General features: G+C 35.8%; 1 protein-coding gene across 5 annotated transcripts in view; it reads right to left on the bottom strand.

The window, feature by feature from the left end:
* suco.S (SUN domain containing ossification factor S homeolog) overlaps positions 1–27,382 on the bottom strand; it is a 62,788-nt gene that overhangs the window by 21,932 nt on the left and 13,474 nt on the right. For 2 of the 5 annotated variants that reach the window (XM_018261047.2, XM_018261046.2), the window contains exons 2-13: positions 26,253–26,358; positions 22,935–23,036; positions 22,591–22,733; positions 17,682–17,819; positions 16,423–16,576; positions 14,842–14,956; positions 12,368–12,489; positions 11,169–11,236; positions 10,419–10,526; positions 8,164–8,269; positions 2,751–2,771; positions 2,362–2,417 (exon numbers count right to left, since the gene is read on the bottom strand). In XM_018261047.2, the coding sequence (XP_018116536.1) occupies positions 2,362–2,417; positions 2,751–2,771; positions 8,164–8,269; positions 10,419–10,526; positions 11,169–11,236; positions 12,368–12,489; positions 14,842–14,956; positions 16,423–16,576; positions 17,682–17,819; positions 22,591–22,733; positions 22,935–23,036; positions 26,253–26,358 (1,239 nt within the window). The remainder of the gene's footprint in view (positions 1–2,361; positions 2,418–2,750; positions 2,772–8,163; positions 8,270–10,418; positions 10,527–11,168; positions 11,237–12,367; positions 12,490–14,841; positions 14,957–16,422; positions 16,577–17,681; positions 17,820–22,590; positions 22,734–22,934; positions 23,037–26,252; positions 26,359–27,382) is intronic. The other 3 variants (XM_018261051.2, XM_018261049.2, XM_018261050.2) reach the window with 2 other exon arrangements.

A 27,382-nucleotide genomic window follows, 5' to 3' on the forward strand; every position in this document is an offset into this window, starting at 1 on the left:
ACATCTTCAAATGGTTCAACGGACCATTGACTTGAATTTGGCATGTTTAAGGTGGTGAATATTCAAATTAGAACTGTTTCCATGACTGAGGTGTGATAAATCTCACATTCAAATTCACAATCGAGTTGGTGCTTTTAAATTCGATATTGAGAGTTTTGCATTTACCATTCAAACCTTAATAAATCTGCAACCTAATGTTTAAATAGTACTTTTCCATGTCTGCTGTAAGTGCCACTTTACAGACATATTTTTAGAAATACTACTAAATTCTCACCATAATACCAAATCATAATTCAGAGTTCAAAAGCGTCATAATAATCCCAAAGCATGTACTACATGTACTAAAAATGCTGTCTGTGGGCTCCATAAACATTTTTATGTGACAATGTTTTAATATACTCTGGCCCCTTATATATCACATAATCAACCCACCAAACAGAAAATGTTTATTATTAACATTTATTTATAAAAAGTGTCAACATATTCAACATCCCTGTACAAAGGATGGGCGTATACATCAGACATACAGATTACACAAAGCAGATCAGAATTATCATAGGCATCAAATAAGATGCCGATAGTGACTAGCTCTTCCACATGATATCATTAGAGACATACTTCATGCTTCACTCCTAACCAGCAAAAGGTCCAACTCATTTGTTCAAGATGCATAAACATGAATTCTATGACTCTGGGAATCCTTGAATATCAGCACTAATGATGTTAAAATCTACAGCACTTAAAGGGTTAAAGATTACAAATAAGGAGACGAAAGGAATAGAATAATGGTAAAGGCACGTGATAAAATAGTGATATATTAAAGGAACAGTAATACCAAAATGAACGAAAATATCATGTACTGTTGCCCTGCACTGGTAAAACTGATCTGTTTGCTTTAGAAACACTACTATTGTTTATATAAACAAGTTGCTGTGTAGCAATGGAGGAATTTGAAAAAAGGTTATATGCCACAGGTTAAAAATAGTGGATAACAGATAACACCATTATGTTCTACAGAGCTTCTCTTTTATCTGCTGTGTAACCTGAGCCTTTTCTCCTTTGAATAGCTGCCCCCATTGCTACACAGCAGCTTATTTATATAAACAATAGTAATGTTTCTGGAGAAAACACACCAGTTTTACTAGTGCAGGGCCTCAATGCATTCTAATTTTATTACTTTAAAACACTTTCTTTTTTTGATGTTACTGTTCTTTTCAAGGGATTGTGTCACAATTTGTATGGTATAGTTTTTATTTCTAAATTACACTATTTGCTATTTCCTGAACCAGCAAGTGTATGTTTTTTAATTTATCATATTGTTGTGTAGGCAGCCATCTCCGGTCATTTTGCCTAGTCATGTGCTTTCAGAAAGAGCCAGAACTTTTAGATAGAACTGCTTTCTGGCAGGCTGTTGTTTATACTACTCAATGTAACTGAATGTGTCACAGTGGAACCTGGATTTTTACTAGTGAGTGCTGTTCTTAGATCAACCAGGGAACCATTATCTTGTGTCAGGGAGCTGCTATCTGGTTAGCTTCCCATTGTACTGTTGTTAGGCTGCTGGGGGGAGGGTGGCAATATCACTTCAACTTGCAGTACAGCAGTAAAGAGTAACTGAAGTTTATCAGAGCACGTCACATGACTAGGAGCAACTGGGAAACTGACAATATGCCTAGCCTCATGTCAGCTTTGAAAATTAAATGTAAAAAAAAAATCTATTTACTCTTTTGAAAAATGGATTTCAGTGCAGAGGTCTGCGGCAGCAGCACTATTCCAACAACAGTATCTCTTTAAAAATGTAGAACAATGACACAAACCTTACCACAGCATGCTATATGACTTCAATTTTGCATTGTTGTTTTTAAAGACAGCTATAACAATTTCCAACACTGAGGAAGGTGTCAGCAATAGCACAAAAAAAATAAAAATTATATATATATATATATATATATATATATATATATATATATATATATATATATATATATATATATATAATGTACAAGTAGGTTTTAGAAGATTATGATGGTTTTAGCAAACAGCTAAATAATAGATAAACTTGTAAATTAGAAGTTGGAAAAAGAACACAATATCGTTGTAGTATTTTATGAGAAAAAACCCCCCAGAAGATCTAGTTAGAAGAGACGAACATTTACAGAGTTGTTTAAAGTGCTGAAAGTAGGGTAATGACTGGAAAAGAATATTTATAAACTAAAAGTAGGGTGTGTATGGTTTCAGTTTCTGTGAGCTAGTGTTAACCCAAGGTGAAATACCTTTAGCTATACCATCACTGAATTCTGTATGAAGGCATATGTAATGAGAATAATTTTTTATATTTTACAATTATTATAACTAATTTACCTTATGAGACTTAAGGGGCAAAAGTGCTCTGATCCAAAATGTGATATGAGCTCCACCTAAAGAATAAGACCGAAATTAAGGAATACAAATAATCAGATTTATTGCATCAAGAATCAAAAGCAGCAACAATCAAATATGGAGTTGTTCTACCAATAAAGTTTCTCTTGATATTAAGGAAGCGCCAAATCCAGGATTTGGTTCAGGAGTTGGCAGGATTCAGATCTGTCCATATAATATATACTGTGACTTTAAAGCTATGCATAACTGAAAACACGAACTTTTGTATAGGATTTGTTAATGGGCCAAATCCAGAAATTCTTGCTTTCAGTGCATCCTACATGCCATGCACTAGTGAGCTGCACATAAAACATTCAGAGAAGTTTGCTAACCTTTATGTACTTGATGAACATCTGAAGCAAGAAGGATCAGGAAACGAGAAAGAGAAAAAAAAAGTGTCAGTTCAGAGAAGATACATGCAAAAAGAAACATCATCTAAAGAATCATAGCTTGATATGCTTCTTGGAGGAAACTAAGTGTATAAAGTTGTAGTAAATTACAGGTATATGCCCTTTTATAGCCATAAAGCATAGACACAAACACATGCCAGTATAATGCATACAGGTACAGGGTCTCAAGATGGTTATAGACAAGCAGATTTAAACAGCCAGATTTACCTCTATAGATAGAGTTGGAAGCTTATCTGCTTGTGTATGGGTCCTTCCTGACTGCCTTTTCAAATGATATTACGCTGAACATAGTGCAGATAGAGATTGGGAAGGTTTGAAAAGCCATAGGTTTTTCAAGGACACCTGTTACCCTATCATTACTTCAAATCTCTGTAAAGGGGACCTCTCACTCAAACATAAAAAGCTGTATGATAAAAGGTTTTTCAAATTAAACTTGGAGCCTATATTCTTTTAAGTTAAACATCCATAATTGTTATAAATTGTTTAAAAGTCTCAGCTATTATCAGGACAGGAAATTTCTTTCACTTTCAATTCTGCACTTCCTAGATATCACTGCACTCCTCGCATTCCACCTGACCATCTAATTGTGTAACAAGTGAATGGGTATGAGCATCAGGTGTCCCATTCTGGTGCATAAACAAGATTTTGGCAAGATGCAAAGCTTGCCTTAATAGCAAATGTCCATAAAATGGTGCCGGCCTGCTTGATGTAATTTGTAGTTCCAAGACTGAAATTATTATGTAACTTAAGTTGAATTTACTCCAAATCTTGTATTACCCATCAAACTAATGATAGCAGCAAGAAGCCAGGCACCATTTTGTGGAAGTTATCAAGGCAAGGATTACTGCTAAATCACATGAAATGTGCCAAAAAGGCTTGATGCCAGTGCATGCAATAATATCATGCACAGCGTAGGGGATGTGAGGAATAGAAAGGAAGTGCAATGTGTAAATTGATTTTTATGCTAGAGACTGGCAGGTAATAAGCTTATAAAAATTTAGAAATTAAGTCGTTTCCTATTTAACTGGGCTTTTATTATACAGCTTTTTATTTCTAGGTGACAGGTTGCCTAATAAATACACATACTGAATATACTGGATAGCCTACACAGAAAAGGTAAATAAAACATAATATTTTGTTTCTTATTTTGGGACTAAGTTTTACTGAAGAAGAGAAAAGAAAGTACAGGTATTAATGCAGCTTATTAGGAATATGGATTATTGATCAGGTCTAAAGGAAAATTGCAATAACCATTACTAAACCTCAGAATGCTATTAATAGTCATTGTATTACATTTTTACTTAAAGCGATTCTGGCATGATTTTTATGGTACAGTTTTTATTTTTAAATTACACTGTTTACACTGCAAATAATTCACTCTACAACATAAAATTTCATTCCTGAACCAGCAAGTATATATATATATTTTAGTTGTAATATTGGTGTGTAGGCAGCCATCTCAGGTAATTTTTTCTAGTCATTTGCTTTCAGAAAGTCAACACTTCAGGATGGAACTGCTTTCTTGCAGGGTTTTGTTTCTCCAACTCAATGTAAATGTAATGTGTCGCAGTGGGACCTGGATTTTACTACTGTGTGCTGTTCTTAGATCTACCAGGCAGCTGTTATCTTGTGTTAGGGAGCTGTTATCTTGTTACCTTCCCATTGTTCTATTGTTTGGCTGCTGGGGGTAAAGGAAGGGGGGTAATATCACTCCAACTTGCAGTACAGCAGTAAACTGTGACTGAAGTTTATCAAAGCACAAGTTACATGACTGGGGGCAGCTGGGAAACTGACAATATGTCTAGCCCCATGTCAGATTTCAAAATTAAACATTAAAAAAAAATCAGTTTGCACCTTTGAGAAATGGATTTCAGTGTAGAATTCAGCTGGAGCAGCACAATTAACTGATGCATTTTTAAAAAAAATTCCCCATGACAGTATCCCTTTAAATATATAGCTGGTCTTAGATTGAACACTCCCAATTCATTGTTTTCTTTTCAATTGAGAGGAATATTTTGTAATAGTTTATAGTTTAATTGCAACAGCTATGATTTGATTTGATTGCTTTAAAGAGTTATTATAACAGGGACAGACATTATGCTTTATGGTAAAATCAGCTCATAAAAATCCCAGTTGCTCATTCACAATTCAGTATAACTGAAACCAACACATATCAAGATAACCAGATGGAAATGGTAATGTGTACCCTAAATAAGACAAGTAAAACATACTACAACTTTATTCACTTGACTATAGTTTAGTAATGAAGCACAAGCTTTAAACAGACAAATAGTTTAGGGGAAGAAACAGCCTGTTAAGATGCAAGATGAACATAAGTTTGACATTAGACACATCTAATTGACAGCTCCACCCTCAACATTTGCATAAAAGTTCAGCTTTGGATTTTACATTGAGATTTTTTTTTTTATGTAAACTTCCAGATTTAATTCAGAGTGTCATTTTATAGAGTCAAGAGTAGAATCAAAGCATGCAAAAATCGATTTACAACATGATCACACAATTTCATTTCCAAGAATATATCAGGAGAAAGAAAAAAAAAGCACAATGATGGTCAAGGCTGCCGCTACAGATCATAAAAAGGGCCATTATTAGGAATCTTGAATGCAGTTTTTTTTTCTGAAATAATATAAAATTTTCACCTGTACAGTAACTTATGGCAACCAATCAATGATTACTTATGTCTAGACAACTACAGGAAGAACAAAAACAACTACAATTTATAGTAGGCCGTAACAGAACTAGCACAAATTTGTCCAATGAGAACTAGTGTTGTTAACACACGCATCATTAATGAGAGAATTTAACAGCAACAAAGATAAAGCTAACCAGTACTTTGACAGCTGAACAATTACAATTTTGAGTTCTCTTAAAAACAAGATTTGTCTATTTCAGTACTAGAATCAACCAGTACAGTTACAAACAGCATGCAATTATTCTTGTAATCTGCAGGTAATCACTTGATTCCCCAGTTCAATATTCTGTAAAGCAGTATCTCTTGCACTTTAAAGCAAAAGCTCTCAACAGTTAAGCATGATCTAGAAAGCCTCCTTCTGTGAGAATTCAAGCCATTTTGACATTTTTTTCCCATGTTTATTTTTTAAACACAATAGTTATTGAAATGGTCAGAGACTCCAGCAAAGAGCCAGTGTTTGAACAACATTAGGAAATTAAAAAGGAGAGGGTGCAAACATCTTACATTTGCTAAAGGCAAAAAATGTATAGATTATTATAGTTTACTAGTTCACCTTCAAACACTTTGAAGTCTAAAGCTAAATGTCGGAGACTTTTTCTAATTACTTTCTATCTGTGACTGTTGTCCTAATATTGAAGTGTAAAGTTTAATTTTCCACCTTCTAAAGAAGCTCAGGGGGGGGGTCGCCGACTCTTTAACTGTTCTAAATTGTTCATTTAGGGTAGAACTACACAGACGACTTGCAAGCGGTTTTGGCGGATCTGACATGCTGCGCAAAAACGCAGGCGTCAAATCATATGCAACGAAAAATAAGGCAAGAAATAAAAATGTCGACAGTCGCGTCGGACGAACGCTACGACAACATCCAACATTGCTAACCTCATTTCCGTCACATACGATTTGACACCTGCGTTTTGGCGCAGCGCATCAGATCCGCTGAAATCGCTTGCAAGTCGTCATTGCAGTTCTACCCTTAGTTGATACATTTGTTTCCTTTGTCCCTGCTGAGCAGAATCCCTGAGTTTTATTAAAGGCAGCTGTTGCTAATAAAGGCAATTAAAGGCAATAGTTGCTAATATTCCACAGATGCTTCTGAGAAATGTCAACTAATTGTATCAACTAAATGTAGCAAATTGTAACAGTTCAGATTCTAGTTCTGGATCACTGAGCTGCCAGACTGAAACCCCAGAGACACTAACATTAAACTTAAAGTTTGGGAAAATTGTAAAAAATAAACGATGGACAGCAACCGAAAAAGTCTTTGTTTATTGCAAACAATTGGAAAACCAAACTAAAAAAAAGTGTTTGGAAGGTGAACACCCCTTAAACCATGATATTTTGCTAGATGTTTGCTGAAATTGATCAAAAATCATTATTTATCATGGCCCATAACCTTCAGGGACTCAATAGGGGTAATTTATTTCCACAAGTGCAATGAGCAATTATGGATGCCACACCAGTGTTTTTTTAATTCACGGTACAATGTTTTCCCATTATTCCTGGGTCACTGCAGCCTTGAGGGGGTGATGTGCCTGACTAAATTATTGCTAATTAAAGTGAGCACAGTTGTGTTACTTCTAGCACTTGGGGGTCAAAATGACATCTGCAGATTATTAGGTGAAAGTTTGCTACGCCAATTGATGCAGAACGCTGTGGCGCACCTTAGAGAGTGACAGTAGCTCCAAGATTTCCCTTCATCAATAGGAACTTCAGCACAAGCCCTGTACAAGACCTCAGTTCCTTCAAACTGCAAATTTCCATTTTAATGGCAACACGTTAAAGTAATCTACCATGTGCTGATTCTGTGTAAATTTTGATAGGTTTTACGTATTTTTTCCATATACATAATCTCACATTGAGTAGCCGTATAAAATGAGCCACAGGAAACATCCATTACATGAAAATTGCATAACGCTCAAAAGCATTTTGTCATAAAAAATCAAAAAAGCACAAAGAGAAAAAGAGAGGCAGCTGGTGGCTGTGTGCTTTTACGTTGGGCTTGGGTACGGTAGTCTGTGTAATTTATTTAACTACATCAATGTATAGATGTAAGTAAATGTACCTAAAGGAGTTATGGAAACATTCACTGTAATTAATATGTATACAATAAACATATTGAGGTACCTGGATAGTTCAAAAGGCCAGCCAGGCTCAATAAGTAAGCTTCAGCTCTCCTTTCAACAGAATTATAAGGAAGGCAGTAAAGAGAGTTTTTTTTGTATGCATACTGGCCACATGCGAACCCTGGCAAGATGGTAACAGTATTTCTGATAAGTGCACAATGAAACATCTCTATGCGGATTCCTCGATTTGGAACTATTCAGGTACCACCAACTTCTTACAAAATTGTGGAAATCACTGTGCAGGATACCTCACCAATGTTAAAATACGTGTTATGGAGGCATACAACTTTGATGAAGATTTTAAGCAGATAGGTCCTCTTTAATCAATTTTATAATTAGCTGCAACTTGATCAAACATGTTACACAACCTAGGATTTATAGACATATATGTGGAATTATGAAGCATAGAATCTGAGTGTATTATCTAACGTATGTCATGTGCACCACATGAATTAATCCACTCACCATATGACTGCATGAATATTAAAGGAATCCTCACCTTGACATATTTTGCATACATCTGTTCATCAAGTGGAAAACTTTGAACATTTCTCTCATCTCTTGCATGGAAAGTACCAAGCTTTACCCATTTATTTGTGGGATACCTATAAGAAGGAAGGTGTATACTATATATGTGAAATATGTGGTGATTTAATATACTGTAAAACAACAATACTTATGAAATTAAAGCAATTGAACGAACAAAGGTCACAATATCACTCTTTTGTCAACACAGGTGCAAGGCAGCCTTGTCCTCATCACCTGACTTGGGGCAAGTGGTAAGTACAGGGCTCCTTTGCACCCTGCTCCCCCAAATGAATATAGACTTGCTGATAAAGGTAGTGCTGCATTCATGGGTGAAATGAAAGGCATGTGCTCTATTCTAAACACAAATATCTGAGCCCTTAGTGTAAAGAGCGAGCAAGTTACAAGAGTGCAAAAAAATTGTGATTTGCACCCAATTTTTGCACATTACATCCTGCAGTTCGTAAATGAGCCCCCTTGATTATTTGTTTTGGCTGCTATCAACCTAAATGTATTTGGCACATACTTTATATCTCATAGCTGCATGTATATAGTTTGATATAAATAACAGTTATTTGAATAAAGCAACACACATTATTTTTTTCTGGGAGGACAAGTTACTAAAAGCCGTGTAACTTGTCCATTTATAAAGACATGGCCACTGACCTCTAAAAAATCATTTAACATTAAGCCGTGTTAGATTACAATCCATGAGTTACCTTTTTATTGGTTTAGACTGTGGAAAACTGTATAACATGACAAATATAATAACTCACTCAATACATGTAGTGAGTCAGTCAGTGTGTTTTGCATAACTTGTTTTGAAGGAACAAAATATTCCTGTACTTTCTGTCAAACTATTTGCTCACTGTAAGTGATACCAAAACATTCCTGTAACTACTAGACATCTAGTATCAAAATATTCCCTTAAAAACTGCATCTAAGTCACACTGCTTGCCAACACTCTTATGAGACCTATGCTCCCTGAAAGCAAAGACACAGTTGTCACTCAAGGAGAGGTGGAGGCAGTGTGATCCTTCAAGAGGCTGAAGTGTCGTCTGATTTATTTTTTTTCTCCCTAGTCTTGTGGAAGGACTGCATCGCCCTCTGCCCAGTGTGACCTACATAGTAGGTCTGTCTCCATATCTTTGTTAATAGATAATACTGTAGTGCTGCGTTCCTAGTAATACTGAAACATTCCTTACTGGAACAGGCCAGTATCAAGTTAACTTTTAGTTATGCATGATTGCATCTCCTTTGCTTTCATTGGGTGAACACTCTAAAGGCAGTAGGTCCTTATTATGAGATCTGCCAGTTAAGTGTGCAGCCATCTCATTTACTGTGCTTTTGTTCCTATAATGCACGAGATCAAGCAGCTTCTTTTCAGTGCTAAGCAAACACAATGGTAAGCCCGCCCCTCCAGTAGTGCTTTATAGTTATGTCTGCACAAGCTTATAAAATATATTCCATACATAATCTGTGGATGGGTTGAAGAGCTCAGCTAAGTAAGAAAATACAATCTCACTTAAAAGGAGAAATAAATGAGATGTAATCACTATTACATAGCTGATGAACATCTAGGCCTGTATAGCAAGTTCAATAAATAAAATACGAACATATTAGAATTTAAGGTTTAGTTCTCTGGTGCTCCTGTTGGGTTGAGTTATCTGGTGCACCACAGAGTGACAGTCTTCGTCTGCTTTTTGTTCTTCGATGGCACCAGGCTGCATGCACAGTAGAGTGGAATAACTTCTTTTCACTGAACTGTGCATGTGCACCTGGCACAAAGAAGCAGGAAAATGTCAAGTAATAATGTAAATAATGAAAGTACTCATAAAAGGCACAAACTTTAGGGGAAATGTTTGCTTATTGAAGAAGATCCCTCAGTTTAATGCAACACAATAAACTGAAAAGCTATCTGTCAACAAAGCAAAGACAAGAATCACAACACTACATGTTTTCACCTATCCATTAAGTTACCCCCCCCCATTTAGACTGTAAGCCCCACAGGTAGGGTCCTCAATCCTTTTGTATCCTTGACACTAGCACTTTATATGTATTTTAATTATATATTATATTTATGTGAATAGTATTTCTAATAATGCACTTATTGTTACTTATTAATGCAGTAAACCCTTGTTTGTTACTACTAATTTATTGTTTTGCTGCACAGTGCTTTGCCCTCAAGGAGCACTATACAAATAAAAATATACACACACACACACATACCTGTCACTTATAGAAACCAGGAAATCTTTTGGAGTAGAAGAAAATAGCTCGTAGTTCGCTATATCAAGTTGCTTCACTTGGATAGGCTCACACAGTTCAATAACAAACCTGTTAAGAAAAAAAAGATGAAATGCACATTGCACTTTAAATATGTGGATATTAGAAGTTCATTAATAGACCAAGTACTTGGTTAAGCAACTTAATTGCACAAAGAACACACATTTTTTTCTATTGTACCAAACCCTCACATTTAGTACTCAAATCCCTGAATCCTACTTAACAAATTCAGCATATCGAACCGTATCCAAACCATTGTGCATGCAGGAAAATGGCATTGCACATGCTGTAAATGTTTTGCATTACATAGGGTTCGGATTCAGTTCAGACAGATTCTTGTATTTAAATACGAATCCTGCTAAAAAAGGCTTGAATTGAATCCAGTATTCGGTGCATCCCTAGTTCCCTAGATCTGCTGTGGCTGCTCTTCACTTCCATTATGCCAACTAAACAACATTTTCTGTTAGGAAAGATGTAATTGGTGGTCTAGAACAGATATAATGGTGATTGATTAACCTGGTAATGAGCAAAAACAAAATAAAAATGAACACCCTTAATAACTATTCATGTCCAGGGAATTCAACTTAAATACCACTGCTTTATAATGGGGTGTATGTTTTGAAAATTAGCATTTTTTTTTTTTTTTTTTTTTTTTTTGGATTAAAGCACGGTCAGTTACTGATTACGACTTACCAAATTTTTGTGCTACATGGATTCAGCATGTACAGGTCCATGTTTTCTATTAGTATTGCAGATGTGCTCTGAAACAAATCACAAAACAGCATTAGTCTTGAGACAATAAATGTTCACTGTAACCAGCAGAGTTTTTGTCGCCACTGGAAACATGTTCTCTGGAGTGATGAAATTTGATTCACTATATGGCATTCTAAACGAAGTCTAGGTTTGGCAGATGCCAGAACACTACCTGTCTGGATTCTTAACATCATATGTAAAATTTGATAGTGGAGGAATAATGGTGTAGGTGTTGTTTTCAAATGGCAATGGCTAGGGCCCATGGTTTCAGAGAAAACCTTAGGCTATGGGCATACAGGCTGTTGGCTCTGGCTGTTGTCAGCCTGTGTATTTTTGCAGGCTGAGAGAAGCACATCTGCTCTGTGCCCCTGTTCCATTGATTTGAATCTGATCAGTCTGTGTGCGAACACACAGAGCTGCTGAAGTTAAGGTCAGCCCGGAGATGCCTCCTTTTGTGTATTTGAACTGACCTCAGCTTCAGCTCCACTGTGTGTGAGCACACACAAGCTGATGGAGCAGGGTACTGAGCAGAGCTAACATTCAGGACCAGTTAATTCTGGCTACCTTGTATGAAAAGTCTGGAAAACATCCTTTCCTGTTCATAATATTACCCCCTGGTTTCCTCAAAAAAAGATATAGATAGGTCACTGCTCCTGTATAAACTATAACAAACAAGGGAAAGTTGTGCTCACCACTATTTTTTAAAAGCATTAGGCGGGGGTGCAATGAGGCTGTGACCACAAAATACCTATATATATATATATATTTATATAGATAGATAGATAGATAGATAGATAGATACACACATACACACACACGCACACACACATACATACACACAATGGAATTAAAAGAACTTTAGTGCCTGTAAAAAGATTACAATACCAACTGTGAACCAGGGCAAATCCCAACAACAATGCCCCATCACTTATTAATAGCATAGCAGCAAAGGGAGCACCACATAAATATCTATCATTTTACAATAAAAATGTTAAAACAGGCAAGCTTCCAGACACTTTTGGTAATGTAGTGCATATGTCAGCATAGGTATTTCCCTATCTTACATCAATTCATAAACTGCCCAAAGCCATAATTTCTTAGATATGGGCCACATTTATATTAATGCTTGTTTATATTACCTTGGCCTCAGGGCTGGCAGAAAGTATTTTTGCTCCACACTCCACTGAAGCATAATTGTTACGGTTTTTTTGGACCTTCACAGCAAGCTGTCCTCCATTAGACGAAGGGTGCATTGACTGGCCTAGAAAAACAACATATTTATTTATACTAAAGAAAAGTATATGTGAAGAGTTATTTAAAAGTGCTGACACCCATGTGATTAAAGTATAACACGTGCCTATGATTTCTAAGTACATAACTTCACAAGCAGGTGATTGCCCTCTAAGGGGCCTTATGGAATGATCATTTGGCTGTTACTTTATTCCAGAACTAGCTTTAATACCAACGTAAAGTTAGATGGAAATAGATCAAGCAAAGGGCATCTGTTGTACAATATCAATACCTGTACGAAAACCAGTACAAAAAAAAAGTTAAAATAAATAATATGATTGTTAAAAAAAATGCAAGGAGAAATAATTGACTATGTGCACAGATTTAATTTTTGCTGGATATCTCCTTCCACCAGCTGCATTTAACATTTTTACAGTAGCTATCATAGTAGTTCTGTTGCAAATTAAACATATTCTTTACGAAAACTATTACAAAATCCACTGTAAAATGCATAGCCTGAAAAGCTTTGCTTTTAATATACACACTCTCAAAGACCCTGATGGTATGTGGTTTTGGTGTGCTGGGGTTAAGTTGAAAAGTATGTATATCAAGCCACACCTACGTGCATCCAATAAAAAGGGATGAGCTGCATTTTAGTGTATGTATGTATGTATGTATGTATGTATGTATGTATGTATGTATGTATGTATGTATGTATGTATGTATGTATGTATGTATGTATGTATGTATGTATATATATATATATATATATATATACACACACACACACACACATACATATATATATATAGGACCAGACTGTAAATTATATCCTTAAAAGCGGCGTGTTTCTTACATCCGGCCGCCGAATTTGACCTCGCCGCGTTCAAATTGAACGCAGACAAGCCCGAATTGGACGCCGGCGCACCCGATTTGGACACCAGTGACCAGAATTGGACGCCGACCCCCCTCCCAATATTTCACACAAAATGTAGATTATAATGCATACTGTACCCCCTACTGAAATTTATAAAGATATAGAAGTCACCTCGGAGTTATGCAACCTGTATAAAAGCACTCGGCCTTTGGCCTCGTACTTTTATATGGTCACATAACTCCTCGGTGACATAATATCTTTATAAATTACGTGTATGTGTGTGTGTGTGTGTGTGTGTGCGTGCGTGCGTGCGTGCGTGCGTGCGTGCGTGCGTGCGTGCGTCTCTCTTATCCAGAATGCTTTTGACCTTGGGTATACCAGATGAGGGATCTTTCTGTGATTTGGATTGTCACCTTTAAATTAATTTTTAGTATGATGTACAGATTGATATTCTGAGACAATTTGCAATTCTGTTTCATTATTTATTATTTGAGGTTTTCCAGTTATTTAGTTTTTATTCAGCAGCTCTCCAGTTTGCAATTTCAGCAATTTGGTTTCTAGGGTCCAAATTCCCCTAGCAACTATGCTTTAATTTGATTTTAATAAGAGACTGGAATATGGAATAGGAGAGGGTCTGAATAGAAACATGGTTAATAAAACATAGCAATATTATAAATGTGTAGCCTTAGAGAGCATTTGTTTTTTAGATGGGGTTAGTGACCCCCATTTGAAAGATGGAAAGAGTTAGAAGAAGGCAAATAATGCAAAAATATAAAAAAGAAAAAAATGAAGGCCAATTGAAAAGTTCAAATACAAAAAGGGGGGTTGTGGTGCACTCCTAAGGCTAAGTAAAAATATATTAAAAGTATAATGGAAGTGCTACTGGCTTGGCCAATTAATCAGTGCACATTCCCTGCCCCCCTTTTTGTACAGGTATGGGACCTGCTATCCAGAATGCTCGGGACCTGGGGTTTTCCGGATAACGGATCTTTCTGTAATTTGGGTCTTCATGCCTTAAGTCTACTAGAAATTCATTTTAACATTAAATAAACCCAATAGGCTGGTTTTGCTTCCAATAAGGATTAATTATTTCTTAGTTGGGATCAAGTACAAGCTACTGTTTTATTATTACAGAGAAAAAGGAAATCATTTTTAAAAATTTGGATTATTTGGATAAAATGGAGTCTATGTAAGACAGCCATTCCATAATTCAGAGCTTTCTGGATATTGGGTTTCCGGATAAGGGATCCTATACCTGTATTTCAATTGAAAAGTTGCTTGGAATTAGGCATTCTATAACATACTAAACATTCATTTAAAGGTAAACCACCCATTTAAGTCTATTAAAAAATAATTTAAACATCAAATACACCTAGGGGAGATGGCCTTCCTGTAATTTGGAGCCTTCTGGAGAACAGGTTTCTGGGTATGGGATCCTATACCTGTATAATAAACAGTTTGTACACAGTGTCATCAATATTCATTTACAGTTTCAGCTTCACTTACTTTTTTCTTTTTCAACTTCCATAACTTGTTTTTTCCATTCATCAAATGTCGGAATGTCCTTTGTACCTCCAGGAGCTACTAAGTCACCACCTGTTGCTTCTTTTTGATCAGATTTCTGCAAGTTCAACAAATATGCCCACAATGACCATGAGTCCAAAGCTCCAAAACATATACTTTCTGCATATTGGCAACTTCCAACTATTAAATAATGCTGACCTCCTTCTACTAGCACTAATAAAATGAAATGTTAAAATACAAAATATTTGACTTAATAAAACAGACTTTGGAGTTTTCATTGATAAATACGACTGTAAGGGGCAGATTTACTAAGGTTCGAATGGTAAATTCGAATTTTGTTTTTTGGTCAAACCTCACAATATCGAATTTAGAACCACCAACTCAAATTTGAATGCGAGACTTATCACTTTTCGACCCTGGAAACAGTTCTAATTCGATACTTGGCCACCTAAAACATGACAAATTCATGTACAAGTCAATAGCAGCGGTCAGTTGAACCTTTTGAAGATGTTAATAACCTTCCTGACAATTAAGTTTTTTTTTTTCAGAGGCAAACTCGATTCGAATTTTCGGGTCGTTCTTATTCGATCAAATTTTTTCCAAAAATTAATGTAACTGAATCAGTCTCAGTGGGACTTGGCTTTTACTATTAAATGCTGTTCATAAATCTACCAGACAGCTGTTATCTTGTGTTATTGACCTGCTATCTCGTTACCTTCCCATTGTTCTGTTGTAAGGCTGCAATGTACAGCAGTAAAGAGTGAGTGAAGTTTATCAGAGCAGGTCAATAACACAATAACAGAGATAGCAGGTCAATAACACAAGATAACAGCTGTCTGGTAGATTTATGAACAGCACTTAATAGTAAAAGCCAAGTCCCACTGAGACTGATTCAGTTACATTAAGAAGGAGAAATAACATTGTGCCAGAAAATAGTTCCATCCTCAAGTGCAGGCACAAGTCACATGGCTGGGGTAGCTGGGAAACTGACAAAATGTCTAACCCCATGTCAGATTTCACAATTGAATATAATAAAATCTGCTCTTTTGAAAAATGGATTTCAGTGCAGAATTCTGCTAGAGCAGCACTATTAACTGATACATTTTGAAAATGTTTTCCCATGACAGGATCCCTTTAAAATTATATAAAATACAACCACACCATGGAATCAGGTTTTCCAAACCACTTTTGAGAGAACCTAAAATGTCCCAGTAGTGGTGAGGTAGAGATCAGCCAAACTCTCCAATTATACTTGTGTATGTATGGCTACATTCAGATACTAAAATATGTCTAATCATACACTTTTACGGGGGTGGTAAAATGCACTATTATTTGAATGGATGGGGAGGTATGATGTCCTTGTATTACTATTTGGAAACATCTTTAGGTTCAACTGAGTTTAAAGCAAGCCGGCTGATCATGGAGGCAGTATGCTGCATGCTATATTTCCAAGAACCAGTGATGTTGATTCTACTTTGTTTATGCTTTCCCCATAGTATATTCTGCACCCACTTTGACACCCATACATCCTGAAAGTCCTACACTTAATGTTAAAATAGCTACCTTTTTTTCTGTATGCTCTGAAGAACCCATAGGTAATTTTTTCTTCTCCTTTTCTGTTTCTTGAGTATTAGACACCTTTTCCTCTTGTTCTTGTGATGTTGCTTTTCTTTCACTGTGCTGAAGGGAGATGTTTTCAGTATGGTGACCCACAAGTCTGAGAAGAAATATAAAAAAGACAAAAAAAGAAAAATGCAAAACATACATTTTTTTTTTTAATTGCTACCCATGCATTTATCTGTAAGCAAGCACTGAAGATGCAATATCCACAGATGCAACATATAGAAAAATAAAATAAGGCAAACCCCAAAGCAATCAAACTAAAATGGCTACATGCTTTCTTTTAAATAAATATTTTCTTTATTTTTAGCATACTTCCTGAAATGAGATATTGCTTTGCATTGAAATTACAGATGCTGCCAACGGTGCAACTGAAAATGCTCAAGATGACTGTGTTGCAAGATCTCTCATCTAATTGAAGACTGTGAGTAGTTACGCACAATATACAGTTTACATTCCGCATAATGCTTTGCGTGTTCAATTTTTACTCTTTAAAAGGGGTGGTTCACCTTTAAGTCAACTTTTAGTATGTTATAGAATGGCCAATTCTAAGCAACTTTTCAATTGGTCTTCCTTATTTGTTATAGTTTTTTTAATTATTTGCCTTCCTCTAGCTTTCCAAAGGAGTCACTGACCCCATCTAAAAACACAAGACACTCTGTACAGCAACACATTTATAGTTATCGCTACTTTTTATTACACATCTTTCTATTCACGCCTCTCCTATTCATATCCCAGTCTCATTCAAATCAATGCATGGTTGCTAGCGTAATTTGAACCCCTAGCAACCACACTGCTGAAACTGCAAACTGGAGAGCTGCTGAATAATAAGCTAAACTCAAAAACCACAAATAATACAAAATGAAAACCAATTGCAAATTGTCTCAGAATATCACTCTCTGCATCATACTCACAGTTAATTTAAAGGTGAACAACCCCTTTAACACAAAAACAAAAGGAACTAAAACATGTCTTAGACAGACAGACCCTCATATCATTATCTTGAAGGCTTTTCTGTTGCACCTCTGCCTTTTCATACTTCATGCATACACAATATGCACATTTATAAATGCAACACAAAAAGCGAGGAGAGCGTTTGAGCGGTTGGATGCTGCATGTTTAAAGGAGCTTACGACAAGTTACCTTTTTCACTCATTTGAAAGCTGTTTGCTTTTGCAAGTTCAGACTACTTCAATACTCACCTTGCTGGTGGTTTGATAAAGGATGGCTCACTCATAGGGTCAACCTCTACCGCCCCCCCAATGTCACAGTCAGATTCTGACTGCCCAGCTTCACTAAAGCTGGCTACAGGGAGAGCGCCACTGGAATTTTCTACAGCACTGAAGGAAAAGAAATAACATGCTTTTTACCTTTGACGTGTTTCAAGAAAGGAATCAGACCAGATAAATTGTCTATGTGCAATGGGGTGTGGAAACTACTAAGTTTCATATATTGCTGCAATGACCTCTACACTTGGCCAGGGTTCTAGTCTATAGTGATGGTTTTGCTTCTTTAAAGGAACAGTTCAGTGTAAAAATAAAAACTGGGTAGACAGGCTGTACAAAATAAAAAATATTTTTCGAACATAGTTAGTTGACCGAACATGGAATCTATAAAGGCTGGAGTGACTGAATGTCTAACATAATAGCCAGAACACTACTTCCTGCTTTTCAGATCTATAAATCTGAGCTAGTCAGCGACTTGAAAGGGGGCCATATGGGACATAACTGTGAAGTGAGTTTGCAATTAATCCTTAGCATTCAACTCAGATTCAAAAGCAACAGATATGACCCTTGTGGCCCTCCTTCAAGTCTCTGATTGGTTACTGCCTGGTAACCAATCAGTGGAAACCAAAAGAGCTGCAAAGCAGGAAGTAGTATTGTGGTAATTATGTTAGACATCCAACCACTCCAGCCTTTATATACATTCAATTGTTGCCTAACTATATTAGAAACATATTTTTATTTTGCACAGTCTATTTTCCCAGTTTTTATTTTTACACTGAACCATTACTTTAAAGCACTTCTTCGAGAGGTTGTGCAAAAACACATGCTGGGAAAGGGGAAAAGCCTGAAGACAAACATGCCATCAAGGTGTTAATTGCACAACCCCCTACTTGCCTTGGGCAGGGATCTGTGAAATAAAAATTAACGGAATGATTAAAATCAGCATCACTAAAAGAGATTTAAAAACCATCAGTTAACCAATTTTTTTATTTCAATATATGCTTGTACATGTATGGGACCTATTATCCAGAATACTCAGGGCATGGGGTTTTCCAGGTTAACGCATCTTTCCATAATTTGGATCTCCATACCTTTAATTTACTATCTTATTATCTTATAAACATAAAATAAAGCCAATAGGGTGATTTTGCTTCCAATAAGGATTCATTATATCTTAGTTGTGATCAAAAACAAGGTACTGCTTTATTTTTACAGAGAAAAAAGGAAATAATTTTAATTATTTTATCCAATTATTTGGATAAAATGGAGTCTATGGGAGATGACCTTTCTGTAATACAGAGCTTTCTGGATGATGGGTTCTGGATAACGGATCCCATACCTGTATTATGAACAGCATAATGCTATGTAAGGCTTTTGAGGCTTAACAGCACAGTTATTTTGTGCTCACTTTTCTCCTAGGGACAAGTTGTGGCATTTATTGCAGATTACTTCCTAATGCAGCCAATGGGAAATGGAGATACACCACACTGATCCAATATTAATCAAAAAAATGCCCAGGTTGCCTTATGTGCCACACCTCCCATTGATAGACAGATATCAGAAACAATTTGACAGTTACCAGCATTTAGCACATTGACCGCTTAGGTTTAGCTGCAGTTACAAAATACCATATTGCACAAAACAATAAACTACCTTGCACATAAGATTCGATTTATAACTTGCTAACAAAGTTTAGGAGCCCCTGCATGGAAACCAAAGAGACGACATATAAATAACTGAAAAGGAGCCACGAACAGGCAAATGATACAAAGCTTTGACTGCTCAGCCATGTATCCCCTCTTGAAGTGGAGTTCAATGAATGGGACTTGTGCTAAACAGACTTTCTTTAGCTAAACAGAGCAAACAGCAAAACTGAAGCTACTCCATGTTTGGTTCTTGTGAGGTAGATTATTAGGTTATAAAGAAAAAGATAAACAGAAAAAAATGATGTGTTATCTGAGCTCTGGCAATTAAATTATCTATGATGCAAGGACCACACATGGAATAGCCATACTTTGCCCGTTTAGCTCAAGAAATAAAAAAAAGCCATTGATTTTTTTCGGTGATTAAATTAATTAATAAAGCGTATGTTCTGTCAAGCTCGTTGCATTAAATTCATATTAAAATTGGGTTTATTACTGCCCCTTAAGTGTTAAGATATAGCATCCAAAGTCTGGAAACCTGTTGTCCTCAAAGATCCTAAATAAATCATTGCATTTCCTGTTTTGCATCCCATTTAAACAAATTTCTTCTATGACTAATTAGCTTCTCCACTTGTAGCACTAAATGAATCTAGCATACAACTGATGAACAATCAAGTCTGCTATGTTTGTGAAGATTCTCATTCATCCAGGTCATGCTATAGCTATAGAAATAAGTCAAATCCACTCGATTTGATTTATTTCTATAGATAATCAAGTCTACTGCAATTTTATAAATATACAGGCTTAGTACTCCTAATTAATTCAATTCTAGATAAATGCTTTCATAGCTGTACAAGGTTTCTTTTTGAATACACCAATTCCTATTTGTGACTGGTAGCTTAGAAAAAGTTAAATATATTATTAATTGAATTCATTTAGGTTAAACATGGCATTTCTCATACTGTCCATTTCTGTAGTTTTGTCCTATGCTCCATGAAGGTAATGCAACAGTGAAGCAATCGTATTGTTAGTATTTTAAAGAAGTTCATAATATTTATTGGGCTTAATAACAATATTGGGAATTGGAGAAATAGCCCGATGAAATAAACATGTTGCTTGCATATAAGCCTTGAAGATACAGAAGGGTTATAAATGGAATAATAAATATTAGCTATGATCTCCGATATCTGCAGATATAGTTCTTGCCTTTACAAAGCCTTGTCAAATCTACTGCACACCATGAAAATAATAATGGAGCTTCTCCAAATATCTTCCCCGTGATATGAATTTGTTATGGTTTCAACTTTCCCTCTAGTTTACCTTAATAAGAAGACAGAAGGCATACTGTTCAGCAGTAGCAACCAACAGTGCAGGCAAAAACAGATGGTTATGTTGGCATGTGTTCACCCTATGCTTTGATATATTCCTGCTAGTGTCTGAAAACACAGTCTGGAACACAAATTAAGTGCGTGTATCTTAGGCTAATGTAGAAATGCAGAAGTCACAGTCAGTCTGGTGACACTTAAACCCTACAGTCCTCTGTTCATTATTATCGTTTTAAGCTGCTGCTGGGGTCTATTATATACCACAGTACCCACAGTACTAGCACAGGGTAAAACTTTCATCTGTATATACACTTTTAATCCATTTCCCCACTGCCCTACCCCAAAAAGATTTAGTTCCAGAGATCCAAGTAGCTGTTCTGCATTATGAATTACAGCATAGAAGCAATGGGATGTTCTTTAAAGGTTGAAATTAAATTATCAACATCAGTTCCCCAATAATTAAATATTAACAGAATAGAAAACTATGACATTTCTGACTGTAGTTTATATTTGCGGTGATGAATAACTTGATGGCCGAATTGAAATATTTACATATTACATACTATATTACATAAACAGCTTGTGTTTTACCATGAAACATAATCTAAATAAAGGGAATTTTCATTGCATAAAACATCAAAGGCAAACCACAACACATAACACATATCAAAGAATAATAGGGTGCTATCTTGTATGCTTTAGGCTTTTTGAATCAGAATCATTAAAATATGAAAACATTTGGTGGATTGAAGCTCCCAAAAACAATGCCACCACTTAAAAGAACAGTAACACCAAAAACTTGAGGTCTTTAAAACAATTGCAAATATAATGTAGTTTTTTGATGCACTTGTAAAACTGGTATGTTTGTTTCAGAAACTCTATTATAGTTTATATAAACAAGCTGCTGTATAGCCATGGGGGCAGCCATTTGAAGCTGAAAAGGGAGAAAAGGCATAGGATACACAGCAGATAACAGATAGGCTCTCTGTAGTATACAATAGGATTCTTCAGAAGTTATCTGTAATCGACTGTGTATCCAGTGCTTGATTGGCTGCCCCCCCATGCCCCCATCATACATACAGAAGTGAAATACTCCTATGGATAATTGTAATGTAGACAACAAACAACAGGGGGCAGATTAATTCAAATAAAACATATTAAGTCTGTATTAAACACCCCCTAAATTGCAAGAATATGTACTTTGTGATGATAGCCCAACCAGAGTTAGCTAGTATCAGGTCCAAATGGAAACCAGGAAAAGGGGACACACATTAATTTCACTGCTGAGGTTGCAGCAATATTTATATGGATCAGTCACAAAAGCAAAATATAGGGGCAGATTTATCAAAGTTTGAATTTAGAACTCACCACAATAAAACTCACTCACTTCCTATTCATTCCTATGGGACTTTTTAAAAGCATATCAATTAATTTAAATAAATAACTGAAAAGTTAGCAGTGGACATGTATAGTAGTGTCACTTGGAAATAGTGCCTGCTGTCATATGGAACACTATATTGTACTTTTACAGGCTTTCCAACATGGCCAACAAGCTGCAGGCCTTCTGACCCAGGCAATAAGTAATCACAGTTCCTTGAGTGTGTGGGAGACTAAGATGAGCTTTGAAGTTGAATATGTATTTGCTGTCCTTGATATTCCTGGAACTCTGACTGAATGGCTGTGTTACGTGCTATGAGTGGCACCAGGCAAATGTTGGTTCTCAAAATGGGGCTTGAGCCATCTGGTATCCAACAGATGCAATAAGTATCCAATCATCTTCGTTATGATAGCAACCATTGTTGGAAAATAGAGAAGTACAGACGTTCACTTGTGCGTACCATTTTTCAGCTAACATAAATCAATATTAAATTGAAATATGACAACTTAAAAATGACTTGTATTATAATGCAGACTTACTCTGACTGAGGAACAGAAGGAATTGAGATAGATGAACTAGAAATGTTTTCAGTGTCAGTCGCCAGATTCAAAGTTCCCTTTTCAAGGTCTTTAGCATCTGTGTCAACCACTGGAAAAGTTTGAACTTGCTCTGGATTATTAACCTAAAGCAACAAGAACAATTTATAATTAGGTGACCACAAATCCATTATATCATAATATTATTATACTTACCGGTAATACATATACAACCACTAAATAAGAGTACATATTTAAAAATGTAAAAAAAGTTTAATTTTAAACGTGTTTTCTGTACTTTGAACATGTTACTTGCAGGTCGTCTTTTAAACCTTACAGAAACGTACCTTTTCCTCTTTTGCACAGTCTTCCAAAATAGTATCTTCTACTTGATTTTCTGATGTAATGGTTTCCATTGGTTCAAGGGGTTTTAGCTGATCCATTTCATTCTTCAATGTGCAAAGGAGAAAAACAATAGAATAATAATCAAAAACAAAGTAGTCCACCTGTGTATAGTGCTGAATTAAACATGGTATTACATTAGGGGGTTATCAAAATCTGAAAAGTTCTCACTATTTTCTTAAAACGACTCCGACCAAATCTGCACAAACTTTTTCTCCCCGTTTATCAATACATTTTTCATTATCAATACATTTTTGTTGTGCAGGGACAAAAAAAAATCGTGAAAAAATCCAAATCGTAAATATTTTTCAGGATTTGTCTCAGACAACTGCAAATTTTTAGGATTTGACGCCTGAAAATCACGAAATATTCGTATCATTGAAAGAAATCCAGTGCAGATCAGGATATCAACAGGACATTTGCCATGCCTACATGAACTCTGCAGGTCTGAGATGGAGTACTTTTTTTTTTATTAAGATTTTTAACACCAGAATAAAAATGGACTTTAATTAATAACCCAGAGTGTTTACAAATAACAGTACAGGTATAGGATCCCTTATCCGGAAACCCGATATCCAGAAAGCTCCGAATTATGGAATGGCTGTCTCCCATTGACTTCATTTTATCAAAATAATCCAAATTTTAAAAAATGATTTCCTTTTTCTCTGTAATAATAAAACAGTAGCTTGTACTTGATCCCAACTAAGATGTAATTAATCCTTATTGGAAGCAGAACCAGCCTATTGGGTTTATTTAATGTTTAAATGAATTTATAGTACTTAAGACATGAAGACCCAAATTACGGAAAGATCCGTTATCCGGAAAACCCCAGGTCCCGAGCATTCTGGATAACAGGTCCCATACCTGTATTATATTACAATGCAAAGGTGGACATGCACGAGATGTGTAACATTCAATAGAGGACTTGCAAAAAGATGGAAAGGCAGCACTCCGGTTAAAAGAGAAAAAGGTGGTTTATTGCAACAGGTCAAAACCAACATCACCTGACGTGTTTCGGGAGCAACTCCCTTAATCATATAAAGGACAAGATGCATGATTTAATGGGCTTCTCTGTACTAAATAGTGGGAAAAAGCAAAGGAAAGCATTTTCCTAGTCATCGGGCTGTGTTCTACTTGCAGCAATCCAAAGCTTAAAGGAATAGTAACACCAAAAAATGAAAGTGTTTTAATGGAATGATAATATAATGTACTGTGCCTTGTATTAGTAAAACCAGTGTCTTTTGCTTTAGAAACACAACTTTAGTTTATATAAACAAGCTGCTGTGTTGGCATGTGACAGCCATTTAAGCACAGGGTTCCAAGTATATAACAGATAAGTTTTAAAGAATCCCATTGTATCCTGCAGACCTTATCTATCTGCTGTGTATTCTGTGCCTTTTCTCCTTTTTCAGCTTCTAATGGCTGCCCCCATGACTACACAGCAGCTTGTTTATATAAAATACTGCAGAGTTTCTGAAGCAACACATCAGTTTCACCAGTGCAGCACAGCAGGACATTATATTTTCATTATTTAAAAAAAATTCACTTTTTGGCGTTGCTGTTCCTTTAAGTAATGGGAAGGTTTTTTCAGGTGATCGGTTGTCCACGGTAGTGATTTACAAATGTCCTTGTGTGCCAGTGCCCAATTAGTTAACACATTCAAATGCTGCTGCATCGTGAGTCTATGATGCACCTAGTTTAACTGCACTTCTCAAAACAAAGTAAGCTAGCTATGTCTTTTTTTTTTATTTATTTATTTATTTTTTAATACTTTTGACTTTTCTCCAATATTGTAGTTGAAAGGGGTTGTTTACATGAAGAGGCAGATTTATCAAAATGTGAGTTTAGAGCTTAATAAATACAAACTCACCCACGATCTATTCATTCCTAGGGAAATATTAGAGAACAAAATTTATGAAATGGTGAATTCTAACATTCACCCATTGATAAATATAATTCTAAAAATCCTAGAATGAATAGAACATGGGTACGTTTATTTTATTTATTAAACTCACATTTTGATAAATCTGCCCCTAAAACTGATGTAGAGTTTGATATCCGGGGGGAAAAAATTTTTTTTAATTATTTTGCTTTTTGTTCAGCCACTCTCCAGTTTGGAATTTCCAGTCTGGTTGCTAGGGTCCAATTTACCTTAGCAGCCAGGCACTATTTTGAATGAGAGGCTGGAATATGTATAGTAGAAGGGCCAAAGAGAAAGACGAATAATAAAAAGTAAAAAGAACAATAAAACTATAACCTCACAGAGCAAAAGTTTTTTCTGATGGGGTCAGTGACTCCCATCTGACAGTTGATATGAGAAAGATTAAATAAGCAAATCATTTAAAAAACTAAAAGAAATGAAAAATGAAGACCAATTAAAAAGTTTAAGAATCAATTATTCTATAACATACTAAAGGTTAACTTAAAGGTGAAGCACCTCTTTAAAGTTTAATTTTTAACAGTTCATGACTCCCTTAAACAGCTCTGGAGGGGGATGGGGGTCACCAACTCTGTATACTGTTCTAATTTGATACATACATTGGTATATTTCTTATCTTTTGCCCTGGTAAGCATAATTCCCAAGTTCAATAAAATCAGCTCTTATGATTAACATTACAGTAACTAACACTGCACAGATGCTGCTGACAGATGTATCAACTAATGCAGTAAATGGTAACAGTTCAGACTCTGCATGTGGATTGCTGAAATACTAGACTAAACACCAGAGAGAGGAACAAAGTTTAAACTTCAATTTTAGAAAAACATTAAAAAATAGAAATTAGTAAGAAAGTGGGTATATCTTTATTCCTGGCATATGAACTAAAACATATTTGGAAGGTGAACACACCCTTTACAGGGCCAGTAAAATAAATAAAACTGAAAAGATTTTCATTTTTTTCCATTAAAATGTTCTTCATCCAGCACCTATAAATATTGATTAGAAATGTTTTCTTTCTATTGACTTTTAGAGAGCCATCAATGGCATTTGTTCCCATTTATTGTCATATGTAAGAACTAAACACATTGTATTCTATACAGCTTATCCATTATCTGGTGTCTAAATATATGCATGTTTGCCCAATTCAGCTTGAGTGGCTGCCAATATGGTTATGGAATAGCTCATTTATATAAACTGGTGTAGTTCTTTTGAAGCAAACACAACGTTTACCAGTGCAGAACATATTAATTCATAAAAACACTGGATATACAGGTTATACCACATTTAGAAAATGGTCAGTAACTTTAAACCACAAAAGGCTTACATTTTGCTTTGTGGTCTCGTCTTCAATCGTTGTATAATCTGCATTTTGTTCACTTGGTGAAGAATGAATTGTGTTCTCGCTGCAAAACACGTGCTGATATGGATACCTATGAGGAAAATGGAAAAACAAAGGACAAACTTTAAAAGTCTTTCAAAAAGTGTCACATTTCAGGCAATACTTAAAGAAGACATATGGGATAAATGAAAAAAAACATAATCGTGTAGGCAATTATAAGTAATATATGGTGTTGCTTTTACATGGTGCTAAAAATTAATATTATCTTTAAAAATAGCCCCTTAATTGGAGCTCCCTATAGATGTTCACTGGTCCCTGTCTGTATTTCAAATGAGGGGTGGGCGTATCCTAACAGTCCCCACCAGAAGCACAGTAGGAGGGGGACAGCCAATCACAGCCCTGCAGGCACAAAAGCACAAACAGACTTTAGTTCCCTATCAGGTCCTGCTAGCTGCTGATTCGTTCATGTCCTACAGTGCAGTGAGCGGAGAGCCACCAGCTCCCCTGCACCACCTGGGAATTCAGGGAGCAGGAAGTGGAAGAGAAGGGAGGGATTATTAGGGTTTTTGCAGAAATATTCAATAAATAAGCCTGAAACACTACTTTTTTAAGCACAATTCTTCTATATCTAAAGGAGTATAATGCACTGGTGCGTTCTTATTTTTACAGAAAATGTCTCCTTTAACATTCCCAATCCTTTTAATTCATTTCTGTGATTTAGTTCACTTGCAACTTGTACAAGACACAAACAATTTCCTTGACTATGGCTCTCAGGTAGAACAGGCTTTGTGACTGCTCTGCAAGGTGATAAGACACATTGCAGCTATTCTATAGAATGCTATAGATCAATACTTGGAATAGTGTGGAGTCTGATCTATATTACATCCACATACGTGGGGTTCTAAATCAGGAGGATTTTTTGTTTGTTTGTGGCAAATGAGTGATTGACTGGCCAAATAATTATTTAGGGTAACACGTAAAGACTGAAGTTGCCACATATGACACATATAAGAGGCAACAGTGCAACTATTAATTTTCATTGGGTCTCTGGATGCCTAGTTGTGTACAAGAAAAAATCCTATATTCCATAATGGGCTTACTATGCTGTCACATGA

The sequence above is a fragment of the Xenopus laevis genome, chromosome 4S (genome assembly GCF_017654675.1).
Source record: "Xenopus laevis strain J_2021 chromosome 4S, Xenopus_laevis_v10.1, whole genome shotgun sequence".
Taxonomy (NCBI): domain Eukaryota; kingdom Metazoa; phylum Chordata; class Amphibia; order Anura; family Pipidae; genus Xenopus; species Xenopus laevis.